Source organism: Polypterus senegalus, chromosome 10 (genome assembly GCF_016835505.1).
Source record: "Polypterus senegalus isolate Bchr_013 chromosome 10, ASM1683550v1, whole genome shotgun sequence".
Taxonomy (NCBI): Eukaryota; Metazoa; Chordata; class Cladistia; order Polypteriformes; family Polypteridae; genus Polypterus; species Polypterus senegalus.
In genome coordinates, this window is record NC_053163.1 from 157738599 (window position 1) to 157756679 (window position 18081).

An 18081-nucleotide genomic window follows, 5' to 3' on the forward strand; every position below is an offset into this window, starting at 1 on the left:
TCTGCGGACAATGGGTCTTTCAATTTATGGTACATGCTTCCTCAGTTTGTTTGCCCAGTTGATTTCATACCAGGGACGCTATTGGCGGATGGCTTAGAAGCTACCCAATCAGAGCATGTATTACATATTAACTCCTCAATGATATACGATATGCTTCCCGCACGGTGCTTGATTGTTTGCTTTTCTCTCTCTCTCTCACTCTCTCTGCCTGACGGAGAGGGTGTGAGCAGAGGGTCTGTTTGCACAGAGGCTGTTTGCCTACAGGATACGGACGCTCCTCTACAAAATGCCGCTTTATCGCGGAGCTTCTGCATACTTAAAAGCACATATTGATTTTTTGATTGTTTGCTTTTCTCTCTCTCTCTCTCTCTCTCTGACATTCTCTGCTCCTGACGGCGCTCCTTTGAAGAGAAGATCTGTTTACATTCTTTTAATTGTGAGAAAGAACTGTCATCTCTGTCTTGTCATGGAGCACAGTTTAAACTTTTGACTAAAGGGTGTTATTTCATGTCTAGAGGGCTCTAATAATGTTAACAGGGTGGGAGAGTTTATAAGGGCTTAAAATATCTAAAAATAACTATACAAACATATGGTTTCTATTTTGCGGATTTTCATCTATCGCGGGGGGTTCTGGAATGCAACCCCCACGATCGAGAAGAGATTACTGTATATAATTACAAAATTACAATTATTACAATTATTATTATTGCAATTATTATAATTATTATTATTATAATAATTATTATTATTACAATTATTATGGCAAAATTACAATTTTACAATTACATAATTACAAAATTACAATTCCATAAAATTGTTGGGGTAACAAACAAGATCCCAGGTACAGGAGGTCAGCGTCAGGGATCTCTTTGATCTGCTTATGGATGTGTTGACCCGTGAGATAAAAGACCAGTCCCCCAGGTGCAGGCTTTGTGCTGACGACATTGTGTTGTGTAGCAGCAGAAAAGAGGAATTGGAGAAGAAGCTGAAGAATGGAGAAGGGATTCAGAAGATAGTCTGTCTTCTTCCTTTAATCTTTAGTCCTCTATCTGAGGTTTAATGAGGAGGACTCAGAAGATATGTTGCAGGGAGAAGAGCTATTGAATAGAGTGGATATATTTAAGTATCTAGATCAGTGGTAACCCGAGATGAAGAATTAGACGTAGAGATAACCCACAGAGTGCAGTGTGGATGGAGCAATTGGAAGGAGGTATCAGGAGTGTCATGTGAATTAATGCAAAGGTTAAAGGTCAGGTTTCCTTGACAATGATAAGACCAGCAATGATGTATGGAGCTGAGACATGGGCAGTAAGTGGAGATGGATGTGTGGAGTTACAGAAAAAGGACAGAATACGAAATGAGCCAATCAGAGGTACAACAAAAGTGGGAGAGACGTCTAAGATAGTACAGGAAAGGCAGTTGAAGTGGTATGGTAATGTAATAAGGAGAGACAAGGAAAATGTGGGGAAAAGTTTAATGGAAATGGAAGAGCAAGTAAGGAAGGCTTAAGTGGATGTAAATGGATAAAGTAAAAGAGGATCTAAAGCAAAAAGGACTTGACTAGGAAGGAGGTGCAGGAGCTTGCTATAGGGAGATGGTTGATCAGGCACATTGATCTCAGACAGAAGTGGGAAAAGATGAAGAGGAAGAAAGTCAAACAATATTTAAGAACCAAGGCAAATAAGAGACCGAAAATACAAACAGATACAATTGTGAAATAGGCCAAGCCATTCTTAAAAGTCAGATATGCAAAGTACGCCAAACAGTACTTAAGTGTCAAAAGACATTGCAATAAGGCAAAGAATACTTAAAGTCCAAGAATTATAAAGACCGTCTAGATCCAGGCCTGAAGGGGTACCCAGGTTATCCGTCTCTCTTGCCTAGGCTAAGGGGTGAAAGATGTGGAGACCACGGTGGGTTTCAGGTCCTTAAGGTCCACAGTCAATGGGTCTGCCCATGGTGATACTTCACAAACCGTACGAGACCATACAAAGAACCCTGGCTGAGACATGGCAGCAATTAAAACTTTTCCACAGCAAGTCAAAATGATAAGAAATGCACCAAAAACGAACTGCAGTGTACAAAACCACACATGAATGCAAATTCTGTGTAAAAACTGCAATGACTACAACAACCCATATCAGAAAAAGCAGCGCTACCGGGGCCAGACCCTCATGTCCCACAGCACTAACCAGCCCTCCATCCTCCATCCTGTTTTCTGGGTGTTGTTCCTGCGCCTGCTCCCAGTGTAGTCAGAGATACCAACATGTCTCTCATCTTCTCCTGTGTCTCTTAAACCCGCAGGAGTCAACGCTGAAGAGCCTCCTCAGTGCTCTCTGGAACCTCTCTGCTCACAGCACCGAAAACAAAGTCGCCATTTGCTCAGTGGAGGGGGCGTTGGCCTTTTTGGTCAGCACTTTGACGTACAAATGCCAGAGTAACTCGCTGGCCATCATCGAGAGTGGTGGAGGAATCCTGCGTAATGTCTCCAGCCTGGTGGCCACCCGTGAAGATTATCGGTAAGTTTAAAACAAACAAGAAAACCTGAGAAGTTGTAAGTGTAGGATTCACAGCTGGAGTTTTCATTTATCTGATTGTCAAAGATGGGCAAGAATGTCAAATTCAATGTGTGCAGTAAATGCAGGAGGTCTTCGGACCCCTTCACGTTTTCACCATAGTGTTATGCTGCTGCCTTTGCTAAAAAATCAATTCAGTTCATCTTCTCCTTCCTTCAATTTTGGGCACATCTTCTCAAAACTTTCATTTTCGGGTCACATTTCCATTTTAGGAAAGTTACAGTGAATTCAGAAGATAATCAGACGCCTTCACTTTTTAAACATTTTGCTGCTGCAGCCTTGTGGTAAAATTATTTCAGTTCACTTATTTCCAGGAGTAATTTGTGACAGACGGGTATCAGCAAGAGTGAAAGGGAAGGTCTACAGGACGGTCATGAGACCAGCTATGTTATATGGGTTGGAGACGGTGGCACAGGAGACAGAGCTGGAGGTGGCAGAGTTAAAGATGCTAAGATTGGCATTGGGTCTGATGAGGATGGACAGGATTGGAAATGAGGACATTAGAGGGTCAGCTCAGGTGGGACGGTTGGGAGACAAAGTCAGAGAGGCGAGATTGTGTTGGTTTGGACATGTGCAGAGGGGAGATGCATGTTGGGTATATTGGGAGAAGGGTGGTAAGGATAGAGCTGATAGGTAAGGGGAGAAGATGAAGGCCTAAGAGGAGGTTTATGGATATGGAGAGAGAGGACATGCAGGTGATGGGTGTGACAGAACAAGATGACGAGGACAGGAAGAGATGGAAAAAGATGATCTGCTGTGACGACATCTAACGGGAGCAGCCAAAGGAAGAAGAATATATTTCCTCTTATCAAGGGAAATGAATGACCAAGTGAAAACAGGATTTTACATTTTTGAAATTTTTGTAGATTTATTAAAAAAAAACAAAAAAACTCAAATGTCACACAAGTACAGCCTAACCTTGAAATTAGCGGGAGTTACGTTCCTAGAGCACCCTGTGAACTGGGATAAACCATGAATTTTGGATGTGGTCAAAAAATGCCTAATTTTATAACTTACACCCTAAACAGTTTAATTTCATTTCAAACTCGGCTTAATACATTACCCTAAAAAACAGAATGTAAAGGTAAACCCGTCTACTGTACAGTACTGTACTGCTATGTCTCCCACAGTGCTAGAATGTAAAATACTGATGTTACCGCTATGTGTACTGGAATTCATGCAAGCGAGTTTTCTTTGGTATTAAGTAGAGTAAATACAGTAATAATTTAATAAAAATACAGTAAAATGTATGGCTACTCACCAATAATGAATGATATTGATTGAAGATGATGATGATGAATTAGCTGTGCAGTACGATGAAGGTTTGTAACAAAGATAATGACTGCACAGCAAAGCAGAGGATTTACAGCTCCTCGGGTGGCACCTCTTCTTCAGGCGCTTGGGCGGCATCGTAGGGCTTTAAGAAGAACAAAGCGAAAAACACGAGAACACTCGGCGAAACACTCAAGATAGCTACACGCGGTAAACCGTTATGATGTGATTATGCTGGGCTGCATCTGCCGGAGATGCGTCACAAGGCAGCAGCCAATCAGCAGCCTGGAGAAATGAATAACGCTCTCGGATTGGCTACTTTCAAACCTCCCGCCTCTGAGTACAGGGGGTATTTCATCATCCCAAGCCGTGTTTTCCTCTACGGTTGCTTTGTGTTCTCTCTACAGTACAGTATTGCCACGAAAAAAGCCATAAAAATATTGCGGAGGAAATTTGTGGTTTCCGCAAACAATTATTAGTTAGGTTCTAAGGAAAAATCCGCAAACGACTGAGGCTGCAAACTCTGAACCGCAACTTCGTGGGGGTCGACTGTATTCAGACCCTTTACTCAGAACTTCATTAAGCGGCTGTCGGAAGAGTAAAAGAGGAAAATGTAGGAAATATAATAAATAATAATGATACATTTTATTTATTTGTAGGCGCCTTTCTAAACACTCAAGGACACCGAACAATAGATACAAGTTCAATCAACCGCTCTCAGGGTCAATTTGAAGCAGTCAACTAATTCATAGCTGAAGTCGCACAGAACGTTTCTCCGTTTTAAGATTTTGCAAATTCGCCAGTGCTTTTCAATGGGAAATTTTAAAACTTCATGCAGTGCGATCTGTAAAATCTAAAAAATCATCGTAAAATCGAAAAATCATCGTAAAATGGAACCGTCTCGACAAATTTCACTGAAGAATAAGGGTGCCGCATCTCAACAAAATCGGTGCACGGGAGGCTGAGTTGTTTCATGTGGACAGACAGACAGACTTGGGCTTTTACAAAAGCTTTCGCATAAAACGCACAAAGCCTAAAAAAAAATGGAAACAGAACGGCAACAGGGGAGCGAGTGAAAACAATAAAACACTAAGAAAGATGAACACTGGAACAAGATGTTGTACAAATCCTAAAATAATTCAACCAAATTTCAGTCAAGTGTCTGCTGACGGTGCGGGTCAGCTCCTTGCTCCCTCTTCCATTATGGGAGCCTCTTGCACCTGACACCATCTACTGTCATGACTGGGATGAGCTGAGCAGATGAGGACAAAACACACATGAAGCAAGGGGAACGTGCAAAGTGCTCAGCGCTCTTATTAAAAGCAAGTCAAAATGTTCCAGAAGTAAATAGTGCAATGCAATAATATGTCAATGTCAATAAATAAATAATCCATAAAAAGTGAAAATCCGAGTGATTAAAAACGAGACTTAAAACCAATTATTTACAAGGCAATTTATTATTGTGTAGCCCAAAATCACACGAGAAGTGCCGCACTGGGCTTTAGCAGACCCTGCCTTTTGACAGCCGGCCCCCCAGCCTTGACTCTCTAAGAAAACAAGGAGAAATGAGAATAAAAACCAACAGTCATCGAGGTTATTGTTGCTTGCAGTTTTGAACGAGCTGAGCACAACTCCCTCCTAGTCTCCCCAGAGCTCACCCATTACTCGTTCAGCTGGTGGAGACTTCAGCAGCCGTGATCCTCTCCATCCCGACCCCCATTTTGTCTGCCCGTAGCTGCGTTGCCAGACCACTTAGGGTCGGTTGTCCTCTCGTCTTCCTTCTCGCTCGCTCCAGCATACCTCGGATCACCTTGATTACTCCCACTCCTCTGCACAATCAGTGGGGACGATCTGCCCCTTGAACGCCAATCATTTGCTCCATCGTAGGACCACTGACCACGCTGCCTTTTCTCACACTAGCCGGCAGGCTCATTCTCTCTCCCCCCCCAATGCTGCACTCTCCTTCTTTGTCTTGTTTTGGTTTTTTTCCCCCCCGATTCTTGATGCTCCCCTCTCGCACTCGCGCTTTAAACTGGGAATGGGAGTGGCAATGAGCAGCTCTTGGCATCAATTAGGGTCACGGATGATCCTACACCTGTGCACTAAGAGCAGGGCCGTCAGTTCCCGTATTGTACATGGGAACCGCTCGCAGCGCTGCCACGCCTGCCCACACAAAGACGCGATTATTTATTTAAAATTCAAGTCAACTGCGGACCTCACTTTACCACAGGCTCCTTCCTCTGGGTCAGGTGCCCAGTGACGTTTTTCAAACTGGGTAGACAGGACCGGTTACTAATCTTTAACATGTATGGCCAGTCTTCGGGGCATTGATTTAAGTGACCAGCTATATAAATCTATCCATCCATTATCCAACCCGCTATATCCTAACTGCAAGGTCATGGGGGTCTGCTGGAGCCAATCCCAGCCAACACAGGGTGCAAGGCAGGAAACAAACCCCGGGCAGGGCGCCAGCCCACCACAGGGCACACACACACACACACACACACTAGGGACAATTTAGGATCGCCAATCCATCTAACCTGCATGTCTTTGGACTGTGGGAGGAAACCGGAGCACCAGGAGGAAACCCACGCAGACACGGGGAGAACATGCAAACTCCACGCAGGGAGGACCCGGGAAGAGAACCCGGGTCTCCTAACAGCGAGGCAGCAGCGCTACCCACTGTGCAACTGTGCCCCTCAGCTATATAAATTTTTCCCAGTTTTAGTGAAATGTTTAGCTGAACCTTTTCCTACATCATATTTATGTGTTTTTTTGTTTTGCTTCTTTTTTCAGCCAAATCCTCAGAGATCACAACTGCCTTCAGACGTTACTTCAGCACCTCAGGTCCCACAGCCTCACCATTGTTAGCAACGCCTGTGGTACTTTATGGAACCTCTCAGCACGAAGCCCCCAAGATCAAGAGCTTCTGTGGGACTTGGGAGCAGTCAGCATGCTGCGCAACCTGATTAACTCAAAGCACAAAATGATTGCAATGGGCAGTGCGGCTGCTCTGCGCAATCTACTCACCAACCGGCCGCTCAAGTACAAAGACGCCGCGGTCATCTCCCCAGGGTCCTGTATGCCCTCACTCTACATGAGAAAGCAGAAAGCTCTGGAGGCTGAGCTTGACGCCAAAAACCTAAGCGAGACTTTCGACACCATAGACAAGCAGCAGAGCCCCAAACTCACCAGCATCAACAAACCCCTGCGGCACATTGAGAATCTGGCCAAGGATTACGCCTCTGACTCCGGTTGCTTTGATGATGACGAAGCCCCCAACATCTCTTCTGGTTTGGACACAGGTGGCTTCTCGGTGCTGTCTATGTACATGAACTCTTCCAACTTCCTCCAGATGCAACCTCGTAGGAAAGAAGGAGAGTTCGAGAGAGACCTTGACTCCAGGCCAGAGGAAGGGAAAAAGCTTCAGCCCTCTGATGATGAGGTGTCTCAGGCAGCCGAGCAGTTGGCTAAGAAGATCACAAAAACGGTGGCCAAGATTGATAAGCTGGTAGAGGACATCTCTACACTGAACACATCATCCGAGGACAGCTTCAGCTTGAGTTCAGAGGACCACTTCATGGACTGGCACTATGGCTCGGATGACCTTCACGAAGCTCGGGCCAAATCATGCTCTCCGTGTCGCTTGTCGGACACCAGCAGTTTTGCCCGCAGGGAGCGACTCAGCAAAGCCCATGCCCTTCTGCGCCTGAAGACCGCCTACACCAGCCTGTCCACAGACAGTCTGAACAGCGGCAGCACAAGTGACGGGTATTCAGGCGGCAAGGAACAGGTCAGGCCTTCAGCTAGATCTGCCGCCATCCAGAGGCGACCCAACAGGTTGGAGCTTAAGGTGGCTCAGCAGGGTTACACGGATAAAGAACCTTGTCCATCTCGAGTGGAACAGGTCCAAGCAGAAGAACAACAAAGGGCAACAGAAAGGAAAGACAGGAAGTCTTTGTCTAATCAGTCCAGTACAGACTTAGAGGAAAAATGCCAAGAACCTCCACCGCCCACGCCAGCAACTGACACATCGAAAATCTCTTCTGAGGCTAGTGTACCTACCATCAAGTTGTCTCCATCTTACCAGTACGTCCCCTTGATACAGAGCATGTCCAAGTATTCCGTTGCTCGACAGCCAGTCAGTCCACAAGCTCCACCAGGAGGGCGGCGTCACGCCTGGCTGCCCACTGTCACCAACAGCACAATCTTAAGTAAGCTCTCTCCAATGGGTTCCATTCACGGTACACCTCTAACTCAGATGGAGACTTTGCAGAAGTACTCTGTAGAAAATACTCCCATCTGCTTCTCCCGCTGTAGCTCCCTGTCTTCTCTGTCTTCTGGAGACGGGGCGCTTGACGGGCAGAGTCAAAGCGACAATGAGCTGGACAGTGATTCTTCACTGGAGATCATAGAAGTGGACGAATGTGAAGCTGACAAGACAGAAGACAACCATCTGGAGACTCCCGGAGAGGAAAGTTTCACTGATAATCAGCAGAACCAATTTAAAGGTAGCAGCAACTCCTCCACATCACCGGCCTCCCAGCCCATTGAAATCCCTTCATCTACAAAGCGCGAGAAACTCTTCTTAAGAGAGACTTCACCAGGCCGACAGGACGACATGACTCCATCGAGTTCTTCTGAGAATTACATTCACGAGACGCCATTGATGATGAGTCGTTGCAGCTCAGTCAGTTCGCTGGGGAGTTTCGAATCGCCATCCATCGCTAGTTCTGTCCAAAGCGATCCCTGCAGCGAGATGATCAGTGGCACCATCAGCCCCAGTGACCTCCCTGACAGCCCCGGGCAAACCATGCCCCCCAGTCGCAGCAAGACGCCCTGCTGCATGGACACCAGTGGGCCCGAGAGGGAGAGCGCTGGTCAGTGGGAATGTAATTTTCGGAAATTTCTGGAGATTGCCGATTTCAAGGAACGTTTTAACTTCCCTCCTGATTTGGACACAATGATTTACTTTACGGTGGAGAAGCCAACCGAGAACTTTTCATGCGCTTCTAGCCTCAGTGCCTTGCCGCTCCATGAGCATTACATCCAGAAGGATGTTGAGCTGAAGCTGATGCCGCTGTTCCACGAGAAAGACAGTCTAAACTTTGGCCTTGAGAACAGGGATAGTGAGGAAGCTGGCGAAGGACGGGCCATTTTAGGACTAGAAAAGTCAGCAGAACGAGGCGGCGAGGGCAATTCCGATGATGACATCGAAATCCTGAAGGAATGCATTAACTCGGCGATGCCCTCAAAGTTCAAGAAGGTCAAGACTTCGCTCATGTCCAGCTTATCAGCCCAAGTCCTCCACAACCAAGCCCGCAAGTCCATGCAAATGCCCGTTTACATGCTTCTGCCCACCCACGCCATGCAAGTCTCTGGAGCAAAGAACGGCAGGCCAGAAAAAGAATTTTTCCAAGACGACTCCTCGTTCACGGATTCAGCCGACTTAACTCCCGTCAACTTCTCTAGTGCGACATCCTTGAGTGACGAGACACTGCACTACTCGGTTAAGGACGACTTCAAGTCCAAGCGGAAAGGAAGACAAGACTTCCTGTTGCCAGTGCAGAAAGGTATGCAAGAAGCCCTCTCCTTCCCTCACCTCCTCAAAAGTGCCAATGCGGCAGGCTCTACCGATGTGGTAGCTCAGCAGGTGAAGATGGTCGGTAGAAAAGGGAACGCCACTCGAGGAACGTATCCCCAGGCTAAAGATGCTCCCAGTGTGTCTTCCCTGAGTAGAGACCGTTCTCCTGCACAGTCCTCCCAGGTTCAAACTCAAGCTCAACCCAAGGATTTGCACAAGCTGAACTTGCCAATTATCAAACCGAAAAGCACTCTGGCGGAGAAGCAACATGACAACCAGAGCAATCTGGCCTTTCCATCGTTTTGTCACACCACACCGACAGAGGAGGCAGTATACTGCTTCTACGATACCGAGTTGATGGGTCCTGAAGTCTCCGAAAGCAGTAAGAAGCCAACCAAAGAGGCAAGCCGAGTGGTGCCAACCAAGCCTGGTGCGTGTGTTAAAACTCAGGGCTTCACTTGGCACAAAGGTGTTTCTGGAAGGTTACCACATACAAACATTATGGACGAGACTCCCCCCTGCTATTCCCTCAGCTCTTCCTTAAGCTCCCTCAGCGATATGGATCTGGATGAACAACACGGAAAAATCCCTCAGATGTGGAGTAAATACAAGCATCAGCATCAGGGGGCTTCAAAGGTGGACGAAGAAGACAGCTCTCTGAGCTCAGTCAGTCTGGAATCAGAAGATGACCTTCTGCAGAAGTGTATCACCTCAGCCATGCCCAAGCAGAACTGGCTTCATTTGGGCAGGAGAAAGAAAAATGGGCGGAAGGAGAAGTCGGGAAAGACATCAGGGAACATTCTAGAGGACTGGGGCTCACCCAAAGACAACAGTGGTGAAGGTGAATCGGACAAAGACTCGGATCTTAACAGCATGGAATGGCAGGCCATCCAGGAAGGTGCCAACTCGGTCGTGACCAGACTTAAGGCTGCCTCACATTGCAAAGAACCAGACTCTGACGTGGAGTCGGTCCTCTCCTTTATATCTGGACTCTCGATGGGCTCCACACTACAGATGACACGTGAAAAAAGAGAGGGGATGCAGGAGGAGAAAGAAAGAAAGGAACACAGTAAAATCTTGAAAAAGACAGAAAGCAGAGACTCCCGCAAGCCGCTAGACTTTGGCCAGCGCAAGCCTGTACCGAACCTACCCGTAGTGTTCAGGGGCAGAACCGTGATTTATATGCCCAACATGAAGAAGACCGCCGATGTTCCGCCAAGAACTGACCCCAAGAAAACCTCACCTAAGACAGAGACCCCCTCAAAAAATCCAAGCCTGGCCCAGCAAAGGTCACGAAGCCTCCACCGACTTGGGCAACCCCATGAGAAGAGTGAGTTAAGTTTGCCAAAACGCAGTTCCACTCCTCCAGCCAGGATGTCGAAAGTCAGCTCCTCTGGGTCCTCCCGAAATTCCACCCCATCCAGGCATCCGCAAAAAAAACTCACCTCGCCCTCGCTGGAGAGCAAGCCAAGTAAAACCACGCCAAGCCCAGTGGAGCGTAAAGCAAACGGCACAACCCCTTGTTCCTCTCCCAAGACGACTCCTGGCACAAAGTCTCCAGCTCACAAGAAAACCCAGAAATCTCCGGTCCGCATCCCGTTTATGCAGGTCAAGCAGAGCTCGCAAACCAAAGTGATTTCTCCCTTTGTAAACAACCAGACGGGCAGCGGCCCCAAGCAGACCCCCCAGGTGACTGCTAAAAGGGGGCTCAGTGCCAGCAGGGTGGAGCTAGTCCGAATGTCCACGGCCCGTGACTCGGAGCGCTCTGGTTTCCTCCGACAGCTGACATTCATCAAGGAGTCTCCAAGCCTAATACGGCAAAGAGCCGCGATGCCATCTTCAAGGTCTGTTCCCACTTCCCAGTGTGCATCGCCACGCAAAACCCAAAGTGGCGCGCCAGCGGTGTTTCTTTGCTCCTCACGCTGCCAGGATCTTAAACCCTTAAAAACAGCACATCAATGTAAAGCCAAGGAACCAGAGATTCCTAGGGGCATGTCGGCTGAAAGGATCTCGCCCCTAACCCGCCCGGCGAGGAGAACCAACTCAGAGAGTCCCTCAAGGATCATCCAGAAGAAACCCACTGCAACCTGGCAGAAGGACAAGCAGACCTTTAAAAGGCACTCTTCATCTCCTCACATTGACACGCTGAAGAGGGCCAGCAGCCCCTGCTCTGTGGTGTCCTCCTCCTCTTCATCAGAATCCAGCGGCAAGATGAAAAGCATGCGGGGCGGCACCCCGACTGGACAAATCCAGAAACCGCCACAGGTCTACTCTCATCCCAGCAGCAAAGTGACCTGGAGAAGGATCAAAGACGAGGACGTGCCCCACATTCTAAAAAGCACTCTCCCGTCGACAGCTTTGCCTCTGGCACCTTCCCCCACTGATGGGCACAGGCAGCTCCCCCCGACTATCGAGAAGCATGCCACATTCGTACACCCCCCGAGGAAGACGAGCGATGCCACGGTGCAAACGGAGGATTTCTCCACCACACGGATCAACTCCAGCACCTCGCCCACCATTGAGAGGGTGCCGATATTCGGGGAGACGGCAGCAAAGTGTTCCCTGTACAGGAAGATTAGCGTGGCACGCGGTGACGGCTTGCTGGTGCCTGATGTCGACTCGGGGGACAAGGCTGGCTCCTTTAAAGGCTGCTCCGGGGAGGCTCCGGCAGCTGGCATGGGCTTGTTCCGGCAAAGTTCTCCCAGCAGGGCTGTCCGAGTTACCCCCTTCAACTACATTCCCAGCCCCATGGCGTGCGGCTCTCAGAACGCCCAAGCGCAAGCACTGACCCTCAATGAGAAACCAGCGGAGAAACTGGAAGCCTAAGTGGATTACCAAACCCGAGGAAACAAAAGCCAATGCACGTGTGTGCCCATCTCACCCCTTTGTGGGTGTTTAACCGTGGACTTCAGTAGAATCCGTTGCCTCTGGAAGGATGACTTTCGGGGGCCTAGTCCTCCACGGAGCCATTTCAAGTGAACCATCCCCGATTTTTAGGCTGACTGCTGGTGCTCCCCTAAGGCCGAGACAGACATTTCAACGGGAAGGGTGTGCCAGGGCAACGAGAACCGACTGAACGTCTTGTTACTTAACAGTTTCAGGTGCACCTTTTTGTGCGTTTTTTTTATTGCGTGTAAATATAAACTTTCCCGATGAACGGTTCCGTCGGGTCCATTTACTGTTCGAAATCAGAAGCATTCCGCTTTGGATACTGAACTAGGAATGCATTTCAAACTCGCCAAACGATCAAAAGTGTTGCTTGATTGACACCTCCTTCCTGCCACGGTGACGTGGAACCGCCAAAAGGCAGCACGGCGCAAGGGCCTCAGCTACCAATCACAAAGCACCGTTTCCAGACTTGAACCCACAGGCCCCATGTAGCGGGGAGGCCTTCTGACTGTGGTTATCTCGGCTTCACCTGCTCACTCAAGTACTCGACCCCTCTTGTGTGTGTCCCCTGTTTCTGGTGGGAAGGGACAATTTAAAAACAAAAAAAAAAAAATGCAAATGACTCAAAGACATTGGGGTGCTAGAAGTGCTGCTGCCTCTTAGGACCACCAAGATCCAATCTGATTGCTGCTAGCTGAGCTCTCTTTAGAGGACGATAATCGCTGCACTTGTATATCTTAGTACAAAATGATATAACAGAGCACGCTAATGGCCACTGGGCAGAGTCTGTCACTCTTTATTTGATATGGCACCTTCTGTAGCAGACGCCTTGCCACGGTGAGCCCACAGGTGGGATCTGAACTGAGTGTCGGCCCATCGGCCATACCCCTGGCACAACATATCCATGTCACATTTTCTCTTATTTGTTGAGATCACCCATTTTGTTACTTGCTCCTCCTGGTGGTCTGTAGGATAAAGCGGCAGGTCTACAGTGGGCAACGTATGTTCTACATCTGGTCTAGAAATTTCTTTCTCTGTTGTCATGTAAATAGAGTACATGGTGTGCATCCACGATTCTGTAACAAGTTGTACTGACTCACTAGATGTATAACGAATCGACTTTTATTCACCAAATGCATCTCTTTTGTTTTAAATTCAACTATGCTACAACAGATGGGAGTCGTCCGGTGTCTTCTTGTGATTACAGCTGGCGAACAAAACAAGGGCTGACGGCAAGGGAGTGGAGGCTGGTTGCTCGGACTGCTTCGGGCCATTCTTCTCCCAGGTTTTATTTCCCCCACATACCCGACAGCCAAATTGTTACTATTAAAAATTAGTCAAAAAGCCGAGCTGGAATTCATTTACTAGAAATATTTCAAAACAGCAATGGAATTAACCCCGAGTTTGACTCGGGCCTGGCATTCTGCAGAATTACGGTTAACCAAAAGTCAGTCTCGGGGTGACGTGTAGAGGGCCGATTTACGTTTTTAACCCTGAATAACGCTGCCATCTAGTGGATGAAATAGCTTCGTGCTGCAAAAATTTCTGTTGTGGAAGATCAGCCTCGAAACAGACAGACACGTTGACTCAGAAGTCCCAAAAACACACACGGTTATTGTTTTTCTCAGTCCTCAGCTCAACACAATGAACAAACCCACAGTGCTCAGTCCTTTCCCATCTTCTCGCTTTCTTTACTGCCGCCTCCAATCCTTTCTCACAAGCTCTGTCCTCTGCCTCCCGAATCCGGCTTCCCAAATGGAGTGAGGCGGCCCCTTTTACACTTCACCCGGAAGTGCTCCCTGGTGACCTTCCTGCAGCAATTCCTGGTGTGGTGGAACTGCTGCATGGGCACCCACTCAGAAGTAATTTACGTTATTTACAATAACGAACAAATAGCACCAGTCAGTCAGAAAGAGCAACACTGAAATCGCACTGTGAGTCGGAAAGCGAGCAAATAGCACCACAAATACGGAAAGCCAGTGAGAAAGAGTAGCACTGAAACTGTAGTGGGAAAAATGGTGGAGAGGGGTGCTGTGTTTCTAAGGAGTGTCTGTGTTGAACCGTGATGCCATCTAATGGATGCTGGCGATGGTCACTATAGAGAGAAGTGACATACAACCGCTGGTGTGTGTGGGGTAAATGGCGGGGAAAGGATGCTGTCTTTTTAAGGTGAGTCTCTGTTCAAACGTGCTGCTATAATGGATGTTGGCGAATGAAACGCAGCACTATCAGTGCATGTGGGAGTGTGGAAACGTGCAGAAACGTGGGTGTGTCAGCCGGTCACGCTTACTGGGTCGTTCACATTTTACATCCATACGGCAGTTCCTCTGCACATGATCAAAGCTGTCGGCCTTCTCATACTTGGACACTTCCGCCATCTCTTGGCAAATTTAAAGAAACATGGGTAAAAAGCAACACACAGAGACCAAAGCTGCCACTAGATGGCACCGTAGTCACCGTCTGTTGCAACGTGCGGCCATTTTAAGTACGGGCACATTTGGCAAACATTGTGTCGGTGAAAAGGTGCCCTGCGCTTCACCACAAACATTTTTCCGAACCAAACATACCCCATGACCTTCTCCTGGTCACAAAGGAGCCCCATCCCCAGACGCCCGGTGCAGATTTGTATGGCGAACAAACAAACATACACACACACATACGAGGGGGGACCCAAAAATAACAGGAAATATTTTTACAACGTGTTTAATTTAATTTTCTGTACAAACTACAATTAGTCTCCTTCAAAGTACTCTCCATTGGCGGAAATACACTTATCTAACTGTTCCATTGTTCGAAACATTATTTAAATTTGTCTGAAGTAATGCCCATTAATGCTCTGGTCATTTCTTGTTTTACCTCTTCGACGTCGGCAAAACGCCTTCCTATCAAGTCTTTTTTCATCCGAGGGAACAAAAAGAAATCACACGGAGCTAAATCCCGTGAGTAGAGTGGGTGGTCCAGGTTTGTCATACCGTTTCAATAACACTTTTTTCAAGAAGAAAACTAAATTTCACTGCCGCGCGTTGCTCACAATAATCGGCCATCGTAAAAAAACGACGCCTGCACAAAACTACTTTTACAAAATTCACTGAACACAAGCACAACCTTCCAGACTGATGGCACTTGGCAGACTGACTTGTGAGGAGTGTAACCAGATCGCCCAACCACGTACTACAAGCACCAACCTAACAACAACAAAATTCCGGTTATTTTTGGGTCCCCCCTCGTAGACTCTGCTTTATATATTAGATAGGCTACCGTGGCCGTCTGGCAGTGCGGTGAATTCTCAGTTTATCTCTTACTTTCTTTCCTTGCTTTCCTTATTTCCTAACCGTCCTTCAAACGACAGCTGTTCCCCCGTCACTGTCCTCGGACAGTTTCTGTACGTCATTCTCTTCTTTCTCTGTCTTTCCGAGTTGCTCAACATCGGTGGTTTTGCTCTGAGCTTTAACTAAAAAAGAAATATGGCATATGTCTGTATTGAACTATTTACTTAACATACCTAATTCACACTAAGTTTAATGCTTATAAAAGTTTTATATCTGCTTGTGCTAATCTCTATATGTAATCTTCATTTGGATCTTGATCTTTGTTTGTCCGTGAATGAATTAGAAGAAGAAGCACTAGATGGCAGTAGAGAGACAGCTAAAACATAGGCATTGCATTAAGAATCTCCTCCAGGCTTATACTACTGAAGACTGCAGTACGCCAGTCACACCTCAAAACACAGACATTCAAACTAAACAAATTGTTGTGCTTTAAATTAACTGAAGAGATCTTCATTTAGATCTTGATCTTTGTTTGTCTGCGAATTCCACGCATGCGTAGACCACCTTCCAGTTTAGTACGTTGCTGTTACTCACGGATGTCAACAATGTGCAGGAATAACGAAAGGGGTGATGGACAGAGTTACGCTGGTTAGCTCCTGAGGCCTGGTTAGAGAATGAGATTGCCGAAGATAAAAGGTACGTGCCTACGTAACATATGAATGAAAGAAAGACAGTGGGTACAATGAATGACAGCACGTTCTGGAAATTATTATTGTTACGTTGTAGCCGGCGAGTGCTGCGCGTCTCACAGTTGTACCGTGGCTTACTCACATGTCAGTGAAGTCATCTCTATTTATGCTTTAAAGAGCCTGGATACCTATGTGTCCCCCTTTTGCTCCGTGTATATTGCCTTACTCTTTGGATTTTCACAAAGCAACCTGCGAGATTGGAGAAAGGTTGAGAAGACATCGTGAGAGGAAACGACAGCGTCGTGAAAACGAGATGGACTGTGAACGGACAGAAGCAGAAATGCTCCTACACCACCACATAATTACGATTCAGACAGTGATTTCGAGAAGGCCGTTCCTATCGAATCAATGTCCAAGGGTTTTCTTTTGTAATTTTGTTTCCCTTATAAAAAATCATAATGCTGTGCGACGAAGGGCCCAGTTCACGACTGGCAGCCGCGTTTAAACAGGGAGCCCGTCACAGACAACTTTAACACGCGCAACGAAGTTGGGTGCACATGGCTAGTACATTTATATTTTCCAAATTCTCATGTGAAAAGCGGACAGACGTAAAGACAAACAGACAGACGTTGGGTTATCTTTATATATAATACGCTACCGTGGCTGTTTGTCTGTCTGTCCAGGATTTTAAATCTCCTGCAGCTTGCAAACCCTTTGACCGATTGACCTGAAATGTGGTACACAAATACTATGTGACGTCTACTGTCTGCTTTCGGGGTGATGATTGACCTCCAAGGTCATTCCTCTTTTTATTTTTATTTTATTATATTGTAGAATCAGCTCTCGGCAGCGGCCAGCAGGCCGTTCTCATTCCCTACCACCTTTGCCGACACTTCCCCTTCCTCTTCATATCTTAAATCACTCTTGAGGCAGATTGAAGACTTAAGTGGCAGCTTAAGTGAAAAATTAACAAAAACCTACTAAGTAAATGCAACACAAACACGGACTTAATCAGTTTTAATGTGAAAAGATGCAAACGGACGAAGAGAAGCAGCAGGCCGCTAGGGTGGAGAGAAGAAGAGCTGCTCAGGAAGTAGCAAGCGCATCAACCTCTGAGCAAACGAATGATCAACGTTCAGAGGAAGAGGATGAGAACTATAAGTCAAGGGTATTCACTGCCCGTTATCATGCAGTCCGCCGCCTCTGGTGCACAATAACGCACTGTACGCCCAAACCACCATGATACACCATGATAAGCTTCAGCAGGGTTCGATATTAGCGGTGTGACAAAAAGGCGTAGCATTTGAGATCGAGTGCAAGAGCAAGCATGAAGTCAAACCAAGCACAAGTCACATTGCAGCAACTCTCGATGTTTTGTGTCTCCGTGGAAATATGGAAGTCGCTCAGCCATGCACTGTGGTAGCCTACAATTACACAAGCGGTGGGCCGATTGTGCGGATCCGTCACTGATATTCTACTCTGTTGTTTGCAAGCAACAGCAAAAAAAAAATATAAGGCAAGTGCAGAAAGAGACACACATCTACTTGTCCCGATTGTAACGTCGGGCTGCTTCAAAATGTGTCACAAGAAGGACGTGTACTAAATCTGCATCAGTACAGCAGGGGATACTTGACAGGCCTTTCGATGTTTTGGTATCGATGTGTTTCAGTAACACGTAATAACATTTTTTCTTGTTGAAAAAAAATTGTACATTTTTGGCTCATTTTTCCTGGGTAAACATAACGCTAGGGAGGCTACAGTTCTGAGGTGTGGGTGGAATCCAATCAACGACCACCAGCAAG

The 18081-nt window shown here is 47.0% G+C and overlaps 1 protein-coding gene across 1 annotated transcript in view; it reads left to right on the plus strand.

The window, feature by feature from the left end:
- apc2 (APC regulator of WNT signaling pathway 2) overlaps nucleotides 1-13493 on the plus strand; it is a 118165-nt gene extending 104672 nt beyond the window's left edge. Inside the window, exons 14-15 of the mRNA XM_039767118.1 lie at nucleotides 2305-2519; nucleotides 6645-13493. Coding sequence (XP_039623052.1) covers nucleotides 2305-2519; nucleotides 6645-12258 — 5829 coding nt within the window. The 3' untranslated portion in view covers nucleotides 12259-13493. The remainder of the gene's footprint in view (nucleotides 1-2304; nucleotides 2520-6644) is intronic.
- Nucleotides 13494-18081: the final 4588 nt, after the last annotated feature.